Source organism: Monodelphis domestica, chromosome 1 (genome assembly GCF_027887165.1).
Source record: "Monodelphis domestica isolate mMonDom1 chromosome 1, mMonDom1.pri, whole genome shotgun sequence".
Lineage (NCBI taxonomy): Eukaryota > Metazoa > Chordata > Mammalia > Didelphimorphia > Didelphidae > Monodelphis > Monodelphis domestica.
This window is the reverse complement of record NC_077227.1, coordinates 291,925,465-291,939,571: the sequence shown is the minus strand read 5'-3', so window position 1 is coordinate 291,939,571 and position 14,107 is coordinate 291,925,465. Positions and strand designations below refer to the sequence as shown.

General features: G+C 33.5%; 1 protein-coding gene across 2 annotated transcripts in view; it reads right to left on the bottom strand.

Annotated features, from left to right (window-relative positions):
• The window catches only part of BAZ1A (bromodomain adjacent to zinc finger domain 1A), a 160,120-nt gene that overhangs the window by 80,210 nt on the left and 65,803 nt on the right, over nucleotides 1-14,107 (bottom strand). For both annotated transcript variants that reach the window (XM_016427028.2, XM_016427024.2), the window contains 2 exons: nucleotides 11,880-11,981; nucleotides 4,799-4,886 (listed from right to left, as the gene is read on the bottom strand). In XM_016427028.2, coding sequence (XP_016282514.2) covers nucleotides 4,799-4,886; nucleotides 11,880-11,981 — 190 coding nt within the window. The remainder of the gene's footprint in view (nucleotides 1-4,798; nucleotides 4,887-11,879; nucleotides 11,982-14,107) is intronic.

The window sequence follows — 14,107 nt, the reverse complement described above, 5'->3', positions numbered from 1 at the left end:
ATACTTAAGTCTCTGTTTCTCCGTTTCCCAATCTCTCAGTCTCACTCTTTCTAGTTCTTTCTCTATGCTGATCACTCTGCCTCTATCTCTCATTATCCCCTTCTTCACAGTGTTCTCTTGTTTCTATATTCTCTCTTTCTCTATCCTCTCTGTCAGTGTATTTCTGCTTCTCTCTCTCTCTCTCTCTCTCTCTCTCTCTCTCTCTCTCTCTCTCTCTCTCTCTCTCTCTCTCTCTCTCTCTCTCTCTCTCCCTCTCCCTCTCATACTTTCTTCCTCCTGTTTGTAATTAAAACACCATAAAAATTTGGCACTTGACTTGAGTGTTTCATTTAGGAATTACATAAGTGAATTCCTTGGCGACCTTAAATTAATATATATCAGTCTTTTAAAGTGATTTTAAAATCACCCTAAACAATATAAAATACATAGGAACCGAACTGCCAAGATAAACACAGGAGCTATATGAATACAACTACAAAACCCTCTCCACACAATTAAAACTATATCTAAACAATTGCAAAAACATTGATTGCTCATGAGCAGGACAAGCTAATATAATAAAAATGACAATCCTACCCAATTTAATTTAATTATTTAGTGCCATACCCATTAAACTACCAAAATTTTTTTTACTGAATTAGGAAAAATCATAACAAAGTTCATTTGGAAGAACAAAAGATCAAGGATATCCAGGGAAATCATGAAAAAAAATGCGAAGGAAGGTAGCCTTGCAGTCCCAGATCTATACTATACTATAGAACTATACTATAAAGCAGTGGTCATCAAAACAATTTGGTACTGGCTAAGAGACATAAAAGAGGATCAGTGGAATAGACTTGGGGTAAATGACCTCAGCAAGACAGTCTATGATAAGTCCAAAGATGCCAGCTTTTGGGACCCACTATTTGATAAAAACTGCTGGGAAAATTAGAAGAAGGTATGGGACAGATTAGGTTTGGATCAACATCTCACACCCTACACCAAGATAAACTCAGAATGGCTGAAGGACCTGAATATAAAGAAGGAAACTATAAGCAAATTAGGGGAACACAGAAGAGTATACTTGTCAGTTCTTTGGGAAAGGAGAGGTTTTAAAACCAAGCAAGAGTTAGAAAAAAAAATCACAAAATGTAAAATCATAATTTTGATTACATCAAATTTAAAAGGTTTTGTACAAACAAAACTAATGCATCCAAAATTAGAAGGGAAGCAACAAATTGGGAAACAATCTTGATTACAAAAACCTCTGACAAAGGTCTAATTACTCAAATTTATAAAGAGCTAAATCAATTGTACAAAAAATCAAGCCATTCTCCAATTGATAAATGGGCAAGGGACATGAATAGGTAATTTTCAGGTAAATAAATCAAAACTATTAATAAGCACATGAAAAAGTGTTCTAAATCTCTTATAATCAGAGAAATGAAAATCAAAAACAACTCTGAGGTATCACCTCACACCTAACAGATTGGCTAACAGGACAGCAAAAGAAAGTAATAAATGCTGGAGGGGATGTGGCAAAGTCGGGACATTAATGCATTGCTGGTGGAGTTGTGAATTGATTCAACCATTCTGGAGGGCAATTTGGAACTATGCCCAAAGGGCGCTAAGACTATCTGCCCTTTGATCCAGCTATAGCACTGCTGGGTTTATATCCCAAAGAGATAATAAGGAAAAAGACTTGTTCAAGAATATTCATAGCTGTGCTCTTTGTGGTGGCAAAAAATTGGAAAATGAGGTGATGCCCTTCAATTGGGGAATGGCTGAACAAATTGTGGTATATGTTGGTGATGGAATACTATTGTACTCAAAAGAATAATAAAGTGGAGAAATTTCATGGGAACTGGAACAACCTCCAGGAATTGATGCAGAGTGAGAGAAGGAGAACCAGGAAAACACTGTACACAGGGATTGATACACTGTGGTACAATCGAAGGGAACTGACTTCTCCATTAGTGGCAATACAGTGATCCTGAACAACTAGAAGGAATCTACGAGAAAAAACACTATCCATATTGAGAGGAAACACTGTGGGAGTAAAAACACCGAAGAAAAATAACTGCTTAAATACATTGTTCGAAGGGATATGGCTGGGGATGTAGACTTTAAATGAACATCAACAACATGGAAATAGGTTCTGATTAAGAACACAAGTAATAACCAATGAAATTGTGCATAGGCTGTGGGAACAGTGGGTGAAGAGGGAGGGAAATAACCTGATTAATGGAATAATATTCTAAATTGACTAAATAAACTAATTCAAATGGGGGAAAAAAAGAATTACTATTATTATAGAACTTCTATCTAGATCACTAATTTCCAAGTCTTAGTATTCACTCCCCAATACTGTCCCAACAATATAACATTTACTCAGAATTAATTGAAAATTAATTCATGACATGCTAACATAACTAACTCTATAAAGAACAGAAGATAAATTTCAACATTTTCATCTTTCAGTTTTTAAAAGAAACCAATATCCAATATATAAAAGAAAGTGAAAAAAAATAACATAATTTTATTTTAAAAATAAGAGATTGTCACACTTCCACATACATGCTAATCAATGTGACCAAGTCAAAAGTGTGAATTTTAAAACTACTCCACCCTACTCAGACCATACTTTAGAAGATCTCATTTAGCTATTTCCCGATTAGTAATAATGGAGATACTTGGTTTAACAGAATCAGGTCTTGGGAACTCTACATTGCTCCACCCTACTTATGCCAAGGTCAAGAGTGTCTGCACCACACTCAAGAATTAAGTATCTGAGGAAATGGTATCTGAGGAAATGGCCAAGAACAGACATGTGCAGAAACAGCAGACAGACCCCTGAGCTGTCCTAAGTCAAGCTAAGCTTTCATTGGTAAAGAGGAGACGCAGGAAAGTGACATAAAACCGTCTATATAAGGCATGTCACTTCCTCTGCTCTCCCTCTTTCCCCAGAGAGGTGACTCTGGCTGGCAGCATGCTAAGCTTTCCAACATCTTGGCGTGGTGGCAGCTGTTTGTCTGGGTTTGGGAGTTTGCCCTTGAGCTGATTCAGGTTCAGGTATCTTGGCTGAGTCCTTTTTGGAGTTCAGGTTGATTCCTTCCTCCTTACTCTCCAATCCCTTACCTTCCTAGAGCTTCTGTTCTTCCTCCTGGCACTAGTCAAGCGGGAGAAATCCTACACCCTTTCCTTCTCCCTTCTTAATTTCTTTCTTTCCACTATATCAATTAAATCACCATACATTTCCAGCTGACTTGGTTATATTTTTTTTACATTTGGGATATCCATAGCTACCAAATAATTAACATAGTTAAGGTCGCAATGCTAAAATTATCCTTTACAGAAGTATACTTTTTTCAGCCTTAATTATTAGTAAGAAAATTTTATTTTTATATATGTATGCATGTATTCCTTAAATAGCCTAAGAAAAATCTACTGCCACTATCTTAAACATTAAAATGTGCCCTTATTCATAAGATGCATTCTTAAGAGTTCAAGTTCTATCAAATCTTGTTGGTCCTAATCTAGTATCTTATGGGAGATATTCAAATTCCAACTTCTTCAAATTTAATCCATAAACTTTTGTCCCCCTTCAAAAGAAGTTATAGGAAGGTAAGGGTTAAAAAAAAATTTTTTTTCTTCTACTCAAATAAAAAAATTTCATTACCATTCTATATTTTGCAAGTTGGTCCCATGAACTCTATTTCCAATGCACAATAAAGTAACTACTTACATTTCTGCCCAATCCCTGACCCTATAATTCAAACTATTAAAAAACCATTAAAAGTATGAGGATGGTAACTTGGGAAAAGCAGAAAGCAACAAATTCCCTAGATCCAAAACAAACATAAAGTGTCCAGTTTAGAATTTAAAGCCCTTCACATCTGGTCCCTTCTTACCTTTCCAGTCTTCTTATACTTTACTCACCACTTCAAGGGCTTTGCAACTAATTAACACCTGAATATTTTTTTTTTTAACCCTTAGAATTGATACTATGAATCAGTTCCAAAGCAGATCAAGGCAAGGGGATAAGTGGTCACACAGCTAGGAAATATCCAGGGTCATGCATTCTTTTCTGTCTTTTGAACACAAGATTCCCCACAACTAAGAGCCTTTCAATACCTGGAATTCTCTCCTTTTTTACCTCCACCTCATACCTTCAAAACTCAGGCCCAAACCCACCTTCTGCAGGAGGTTTTTTACCAGTACCACTATAACCACCTTTCCTATGAAAATAAACTTCCATTTATTCTGTATATATCTTTACTGTATACAAAGTTAATTACATGTCTCAATGTGAGTTCCTGTGTTTTTACCTTTCTTTGTATTCTCTTTGCACAGCACAGTGCCTGCTAGATAGTAAACAATAATAACAAATGCTTTTTTACTATAACAGATTCCGTGGACAATTTATTTCTATAGCTTAGTAGAAAAAGTCTTGAATATATTCAAGTTTAAGAAAATAAAATCGCCTGCAATCTAACCTAAGTCACTAATACAGTAAATACACAGAAGTCTTTTCAAAGCAGTACATATACTTTTTATCCAGGTAGTTTTTTTTGCTATTATACTTAAGAATAATTGGTAATCATTCAGACAATTACAGATTTAAGTTGTATGGAAAGGAAGAAAATGAATGAGTTGCTTTTTCAAAATCTTAGATTGCACCAGTTTCTGAAATAGCAAGAATTTAGTCCTAATTACTAGTATTAAATACTAAAAATTTTGCCAAACAAGAAGTGCATTTTTACTACAATATGCAGCTAATTTCTCTTCCTACAGTTAGTAATTTTACCACTTTAATTACCTTAATTTTAATGACTCCATCATGTGGTTCACAATGTTGCTTCAGAAAAAGCTTTAGTCTATCACGAGAAAAGAGATGTTTCCGCCGGCTACATCAGGGTAAAGAGGGAAGAAATTATTAGTACAGAGTTAAATCTAAAACTTTGAAAGTATTGCAGATTATTAACTTTGTGTTTTATGACTAAAAATTGAAATAAGAAAAATCCTCCCAATGTTATTTCTACAAATCTTCCTCAAATAATGTTGCAACATTTATAAGTAGAATTTGGAATAAGTTTCCTAAAAATTCCATGGGGAAAAGATTACTAGTAACTACTCACATTTATTTAATGCTTAAATGTTTGTAAAGTGCTTTTCCTAGGCAGCTAGATGGCATAGTGGCTAGAGAGCTAGGCTTGGGGTCAGGATTGGGAAGATTTAAATACAAATCTAGCCTCAGGTATTAACTAGCTATGTGATACTGAACAAGTACTTATCCTTTGTTTTTCTCAGCTTCCTCAATTGTAAAATAGAGATAATAATAGCACCTATCTTGTAAGGCTGTTGTAGAATCAAGAGATATTTATAAAGCATGTAGCACAGTGACTAAACCATAGTACGTACAATACAAAATTATTCTTTCCTTTTTCTTATAATGACTCTGTGATTTGAGTATTACAGTCATTATTATTCTCATTTTGCAGATAGGGAAACTAATATTCTGAGATGTTAGGTTATGATCATATAACTAATAAATGTCAAAAGGAAGATTAGAAGCCAGGTTTCTAAGTCCAAGTCCAGTGCTCTATCTGGATATATAACAACTTGCTTAAGATCTATACTGTGATAACACATAGGCTTCCTTTAGAAGCCTAAAACATAGCAATCAAAAGTCTTTATATTATGAAAACAATAGAACTAATATACAATACTTATACCACAGAAAATGAAACTAATTTTAAAGGAAAAAGCCACCATGAGACCTCACTTCCTTAGCAGGAGTAGTCTCTGAATAAGACTGTTCCTGGCTGGCTATTCTTTCACGTTGGTCTCCTTGTTGATAGCAAAGAATACGTGGACAGATACTGGACAGGTCCCTATGGAGTCCCACCTCTCTTGAGGATATATTTTAACGTTATCACGCTTTTACATCATCTGCTTTTAGTTGGTTTATGCCTAGAACATCAATTGATGGGTCGTTAGAATGAAATACAACTTCTCTTTTAATTATCTCAATTTCAGAGGTTTTTTTAAAATCAAACCAGAATGAGAAAGCTATAGGCTTCTTAAATAAGGCAGTAGAGATGGATGAAGAAGTCAGTAAAATCAGAAGCCCACATTTAGAAGAAATTTATGCCACTGAAGTAACTAAAATATATGATATGGTTACTTAAGAAAAAGAAACATTAACTGCTTATATTAATGAACAATAGACCACAGGATTCTACTATGAAGTTATCAAGTACTTGAATATATTTCACCACTACAAGCAGTCAGTAAGTAGAATCATCTGTGTTCTGCACCTTTCAGCCATATGTGGGAAAAGAAGACCAGTGGGAAAAGCCCTCTGAGGAATTTTGGAAAACAATGAGAGATAATTGGGAAAAATATTTGATAGCCTTCTGAAGTTTTCAGAAAAGCTGGTTTTGCAATAGAAGCTTTCACCAGTCTGCCAAATGTAGAAGTATATGTATAACTACAATATAATAGATGATGTTGTCTTTGTTCTAAAACCCAGTGTAAATATGAGAACTAAAAAATATGCAGTCAAACCCAAAAAAGTGCCTCTGAAGATAATGCTTGATTTAATGATTTTGTAAAGGAGGCAGATAGATGATTCAAAGGAGCTGGGCCTAAAGTCTGAAAGATCTGACTTCAAATTTAGTCTATGACACTTATTAGCTGTGCAACCCCTGGGCAAGTCACTTAACTTCTGCTTGAATTAATTCACTAGAGAAGGAAATGGCAAACTATGCCAGAAAAACCTCATGGACACTTTCTGGGATGCCATGGCCCACATTATCAAAAAGTGTCCAACACAACTGAACTATATAGATCAAGAAAGGGAGGGTTTTTCAGAATTGTGATTCTAAATATTGTATTAAAATTTTTAACCAAAATATTAATATATTTATTTGTAATATATATATATATATATATGGACAGTTTTATTAAAAACTGCATTTTCAGGAAAAAATGTTTTTACCAATTCTTATAAGTGATGAATGGAATCTATAATCAAATTCTGATGACAGATTTATTACATGTTTAGCTGTCACAAGGAACCACATCCAGACAAAACAGTATTCACAGTTATATTCAATCAATTGTTCTTAATCAAGTAAAGATTGGCAATAAAACTGTCTATTCTACTACCAGTGTCTCATGTTTCAGCTAATATTTTTCCATGTCAAGAGTGCATTTCTCTTATTAATTTTCAGAAAATGTTGTTAACTAATCTAGGAAAAATACTTTAGATTTTTCTTTTAAAGGGCATTAATTTTTTTTAAAAGGCAATGATTTTTAAGTAGATTCCCTATGGTCTGTAAAAAGAAATGCATAGTCAAACTATGAAGCACTAATTTATTAAATCTTAGTTATGAAAATACTTCGAAGTATATATGTGAATTTTAAAAACAAACTGAATTATGCAATTTATATCTTTTACCAAGATTGAGAAATAAAATTTTACATGGATATGGTAACCAATAAACTTTTTGTATTCCGTTTTAAAAAAGCATCTTCACAGAATCAATTCCATCACAGAATCAATACTATGTTTTGGTTCCAAAGAAAAAGAGAGGTAAGGGTTAGGCAATGGAAATAAAGTGACTTGCCCAGAGTCATACATACATACATCTAGGAAGTATCTGAGGCCAAGTTAGAACCCAGGACCACCTATTCTTGGCTTGACTCTCAATCCACAGACCACCTAGCTGCTCCTGCAACAAATAAACTTTACAGGATCATTCCAATGACCAGATCTGTAGGTTAATAAACTAGTCTTTTCTATGAATCTTCCTTTCTAACTAAGATACTTTCCAAAAATAAATGTACAATGGCATACATAACATAACAATAGGTCAAATGATAAGGTATGTATAATTGCAGGAAAACAAGCCTTGTCCTCCAGTAAAAAAGTATTCTTTTAAATTTTATAAAATTCTATAAACTTTTGGAACAGTCACCATTATTCATTTCAAATTCTATTCCTGCATAATGGAAAGTATGTGATTAATTGATTCTATTGATGAGCCATACTCTTAAATACTCAAATAGACTGATGATCCTCCAAAAACATAAATAGCAACTTATTCACTACTTTTTTGGAAAAAAAAGAAAAGAAAAAGGAGAGGAAAGATATTTTTTCCTCTCCTTTAAAAAATATCACCACACTTTCTTGGGGTAGCCCCTAATGAATCTCCTCCCAGGTATTATCCTATATTAAAAAATGGTATTTTTTAAAAACCAAAAAATGGGAAAAGGAGGTAAGCTGGATGCATGGACGCGAGAGAGAGCGAGAGAGAAGCTGGATGCATGCACGCGAGAGAGAGCAAGAGAGAGCGAGAGAGAGAGAGAGAGAGAGAGCAAGAGAGTGAGAGAGCGAGAGAGCGAGAGAGAGAGAGAGAGAGAGAGAGAGAGGGAGGGGAGAGAGAGAGAGGTCAGCATAACTGCAGTAAACACTGTAAGTCTGAAAATGTCAATGTGCAACAACTGAGGAACTCCCAGTTCTGTAAAGGGGTGGGATGAGGGTATCTATGCCTATGTCTTCTTTATTTGGGGTTTTAGTCATTTTTGAATACTCACTTTTGTTTTTTAAGAACTGTTTTTTACATCTCTATTGTTGTATTCATTAAGTCATTATTACTTTCTTGGCTCTACTTACTTCATTCTGTTTGTGTCCATGTACATCTTTCCATGCTTCTCTGTATCCATAATATTTGTCATTTCTATCAGCACATTAATATTCTATTATATTCATGTACCAGTGTTTTTTTTTAGCAAATATCCAGTAGATGTTTCCAATTATCTACATCACAAAAAAGTACTCCGACAAATATTTTGGTACACAGAGGGCTTTCTTCTAACCAACTTGAGCCATTAGTATATCAACCAGAGTCAAAGTATATGGACAGTTCAATCACCTTAAAGAATATTTTCCATATGATTATTATAGCCTTGATTTTGTCCTTCTGAAAACTACCTATTCAAATCTTCTGACTATTTATCAATAGGGGATTGAGTCATATTCTTATTATTATAGCATTGATTTTGTCCTTCTGAAAACTACCTATTCAAATCTTCTGACTATTTATCAATAGGGGATTGAGTCATATTCTTATAAATTTGTCTTAGTTCTCTATATATTTGAGAAATGAGACAAATCAGAAATACTTCATCCAAAATTTTTTTCTGGATTTCCTACTTCCCTTCTAAATTGCGGTGCATTGCTTTTGTTTCTACAAAAATATAATTTAATGGAATCAAAATTACTCATTTTCCCTTTCTATAATATTCTGTACCTCTTGTTCAGTAACATAATCTTCTCTTATTCATAAATCTGACATGCAAAATTTTCCATGTTCCCCTATTTGCTTTATATCAAAATTATTTAGCCATTTTGAACTTATCTTGATATATACAATGTGAGGTGTTAAGCTGTACCTAGTTTCTGCCAAACTGCTTTAAAATTTTCCCAACGTTTTTTGTCAAACAGGGAGTTCTTGTCCCAAAAGCTTGAATCTTGGGTTTTTCAAACACTAGATTGCCATACTTACTAGTTACTATGTACCAAATCTATTCCAGTGATCCACTACTCTATTTTTTAGCTAGTACAAGATTGTTTTCATGATTATGACTTTGTATTTACAATTTGAGATCTGTCTTCTTTCACATTTTTTTCCATTGGCATTTCTTGGCCTTTTGTTCTTCCAGAGGAATTTTTTTCTAGCTCAATAAAATAATTTTAGGTAGTTGAATTGATGTGCCTTTGAATAACTAAATTAAGTTAGGTAAAATTATAATTTGTATTATATTTACTTATCCAAATAATATATCCATATTATATTTACCTATCCAAAAGTAATTGCTATAGTATCAATTGTTTAGATCTGCCTTTGTGTGGTGTTTTATAACTGCATTCATACAGGTCTGCCTTCATAAGGCAAACCCCACCCAGATATTTTCTATGGTCTGAAGAATAGAATTTCTCTTTTTATGTCTTCCTGCTTGACTTTGTTGGTAAAATATAGAAATGTTGATGATTTATGTGGATTTCTTTCATATCTTTGCTAAAATCATTAATAGTCTCAAGAAGTTTTTTAACAGATTCTCTACAAAGAGTAATAATTTTGTTTCCTCACAGCCCACTACAATTTCTTCAATTTATTTTACTTCTTTTATTAATACACCATAGCATTTCTAGTATAATAACTGATAATAATGGTGATAATGAGCAATCTTGCTTTATCTCTAATTTTATTGGGAAGTATTCTAGTTTCTCACCATTACAGATGTGTGCTGATGGTTTTAGATATATATTGTCACTTCAAGAAAAGACCATTTATTGCTATGGTTTCCAGTGCTTTTAACAGAAATGGATTTTCATATTTTGTCAATGGCTTTTTTCTGCATCTTTTGAGATCAAATGAGTTGTCATTTTGGAGACTGATAGTCAATTATGCTTGCAGTTTTCTTAATTTGAACTAGTCCTGCATTACTGGTATAAATTCCACGAGGTAAGAATTTAAAATTCTTACAATATATTGCTATAATCTTGCCATATTTTATTTTTTAATTTAGAATCAATAATAGGAAATTGGTTGATATTTTTCTCTGTTTTTACTCTTTTGGTTTAGGTGTCAGCATGATACCTGTACCATAAAAGGAATTTAGTAAAACATCTTCTTTACCTATTTTCTCAAATAGTTTATGTGGTATGGAAATTAAATATTCTTTACAAGTTTATGTGGTATGGAAATTAAATATTCTTTACAAATTAAGTATAATTCACTTGTGAATCCTTATATAAGGTCCTAGAAATTTTTTCTCAAGAATGCTTACTTATGGTTTGTTCAATGTTCTTTTAACATATTCTATTTCCTCATATTAAATTAGACAATATATATTTTTTGTGAATATTCTTATGTTTCACTTATTTTCTGCTTTCTTTTTTTTAACCAAGTTGAGTAAAAGACTATAAATCTTATCAAGTGTTTTCAAAGAACCAGCTTTTTGTTTTATTTACATCTATAGTTTTTGGTACCTAATTTATCTATTTCTATTCCAATTTTAAATATCTCCACTTTTGTATTTATTTTAGCTTTCTAATTTATTTTAGGCAAATTGAGTTCACATAATTCTCTCCTTTTTTCCCCTATTTTTTAAATGTATGTTTATAAGGATGTGATTTAAGGATTGCTTTGGCAGCATCTCGGAAATTTTGGTATTTAGTTTCATCATTATCATGTTTTTCACATGACTATTAATTGTATTCTGTTCTTTCACCTGCTCATTATTTAGATCTTCATCCTCTTCTTTTGTCTTTTGTTTGAGCTCTCTGAATTGAGGTAGGTAATGGACTCATTAATAGGAATATTAGTACTTCCTTTCTGAAGATAAGATTACCAGGCATATACTGTAAAATGTACTCATTTAACTCTGAATTCTGACCATTTTCACATTATGACTTTCTACTTAAAGAGGTTACCAACTCACAACTCATCTGGTGATAGAAAGTTCCTCTCTGACACATTCACATAAGGTTTCAAAATTGTATTTTTAATAGACGTTATACTTATTTCCATTGTCAACATTTTTCAAAGGATAAGTGAAATACATCCATTGACATCTCTGCATTTGGAAGTAAGGAGTTATGCACCATAGCAACTCTATTCTGATTTCTTAGTATGGGGCATTTGTTGATCCAAACCAAAAGCACAGAAATTCAACCGACCTCTTTTTATAATGGCAATAAACAACTTATATTCTACTATTCAAAAAGGCTGTAACATATGTGTGTTCTACACCATAGTTCATCTGACTTTAACATACATATAAACTTATTTCATCATTCTAGCTTTATTTGTACTTCAGAATTTTACCTTATTTGAGATGCTTTAACCACAACAGATTCATATAATTCCTTTTTAATGGGTTGCACCTTGTACTTGAACAATGAAGGATCAATTGTGGATTTTTTCTTCCTAAAAAGAAAATCCACAAAAAAAAATAATAAATTAAAAGGACATTCAAAATATTTTAGTTTGAAAGTTTATAATCAGAAACCCAATTGTCAAACAGCTTGATCCACTTGATTTCAAACTTTTTTAAGCCCGTTTCTTAGATTTTCTTTGGTGATCACTAATTATCATAAAACAGTAAGTATTGCAAAATGAATGTTAGTTATTTTAAAAATGTAAAAAGAAAAATCACAATCCTTAATCTTGAGTTTTGTTATTTTGTTGGAGTGAAGAGATGCATGTAAAATTTTTTATTGTATTTTAAGTGCTAAAGAGATATCCCAGGAGGGAAAGATCATTTCCACTGGTTATCCCCAAGGAAGGCATAAAGGAGGAGGTAGGATTTACCCAAGATTTGAAAAATATGTAGTATTTGAATATGTAGAAAACAGCAAAGGTTTTCAATTTCTAGGTTAGGGATTTTCAGAGATGGGAAGCATATAGTGCAGTACAAACAGCAGGCACTTAGGAGTTAAAAATACATATAATTTCAGGGTGTATGGGCTGCTTTGGTTTGAGCAAAGGGTTCATATATTGGAATGTTAAGACAGCCTTGAACAGGTATTTTAGAACTTTAATTATGAAGAGCCTACTATGTATTGTGACAAGGAAATCACTTTAAAAGACTGATATATATTAATTTAAGGTCGCTGAGGAATTAAGCTATGTAATTCCTAAATGAAAACTCAAGTCAGCAGTCAACCTTTTATGGAGTTTTTAATTACAAACAGGAGGAAGAAAGGTATTAGAGAGAGAGAGAGAGAGAGAGAGAGAGAGAGAGAGAGAGAGAGAGAGAGAGAGAAGAGAAAGAGAAGAGAGAGAGAGAGAGAGAGAGAGAGAGAGAAGGGAATAAGGCTTAAATACCCCCTCTGTTTAGGCTGGGCCAAAAGGCCCAAGCCCTTAGATAGCTGAGGCAAAGAAAAGAGATCAGTCCCTATCACTCACGTGACCAAAATGGAGAAACAGTCTCAGGGGCCTCCACCTCCAGCCTCCTTCAGAGCAAGCTCCTCAGAGCTCAACCTCTCAAAGCAAAACCTCTCAGAGCAAAACCTCTCGCACCCCTCAGTCCTCAGACCCCGCTATCTTTAAGGAAACCATCTAAGTTCCCTCCACTCAGTTCTCACATCTACCAATCACTGTCCATGTCTTCCCTGTGCCAATGGTGGCTCTAGCTTAACCCAGGACCGCCAGAGGTCTGTGGCTTTGCATATGTCTGTTGAAGGTCATATTCTCAAATAATTAAATCTTGATCCTTTGCTGGAGCCCTTCCTAAATCCTTTTACTCTGAGTAGGGTGGAGATTGTATTTTCCAAGATCTGGTTCTGTCATTCTAAGTATCTCTATTGTATTAATTCTAAAATCAATCATGACTCAAAGAACTTCCTGTTCTATGCTTAAGCATAGGTCAAAGACCTTTCCATTGTTTAGCAAAAGGTTTCTGTCCTAAAGTAGTCTTAGGTAGGGAGGAGAAGGACCCTCCCTACCTAATGTTGGCAATGGGGAAATTTCTAACATTCACAAGTCTAAGAAATTTTAAGGTTTACAGTATCAAGTTTTTACTTTATTCTTTAAATTAGAGTATTTTAATCTGGACACTATAATTTTGGTTTATTTGGGTATTTTAATATTTAAATTACTCTTTCCATTTAATTGTATGTATGTATATTATACATTTAATCCATTATCCTTAGAAAAGTTCCACAGTGCTGATCAAGGTAAGTAACTTCAAAGAGCTCAGACCAAAGTGAGCACCAATAAGACTATCCCCTTCATAAGACCACTTTGGAAATACTGAAAGCTTGCAGGTCCCTACCCATATCTGAAATCCTGAATTAATACAACACTCAAAAACACCAAAAAAAGCAGCAAAGGAACTAGTCTAGACCTTCTCTCTCCAGAAATGTAGCAGAGTTCAACCCCAAAAACAAGTCCAAAGTTAGGAAGAAAGCAAGAAGAATAAGCAAACAGAAAAAAGAACCTCGATATAAGAAACTACTATGGTGGAACAGATGTTCAAGACAAAAATACATCAGAGAATGACTCCAAAACCTCTTGTAAAGCTAAACCTCAGAGTAAAACAAAGCTTGTGC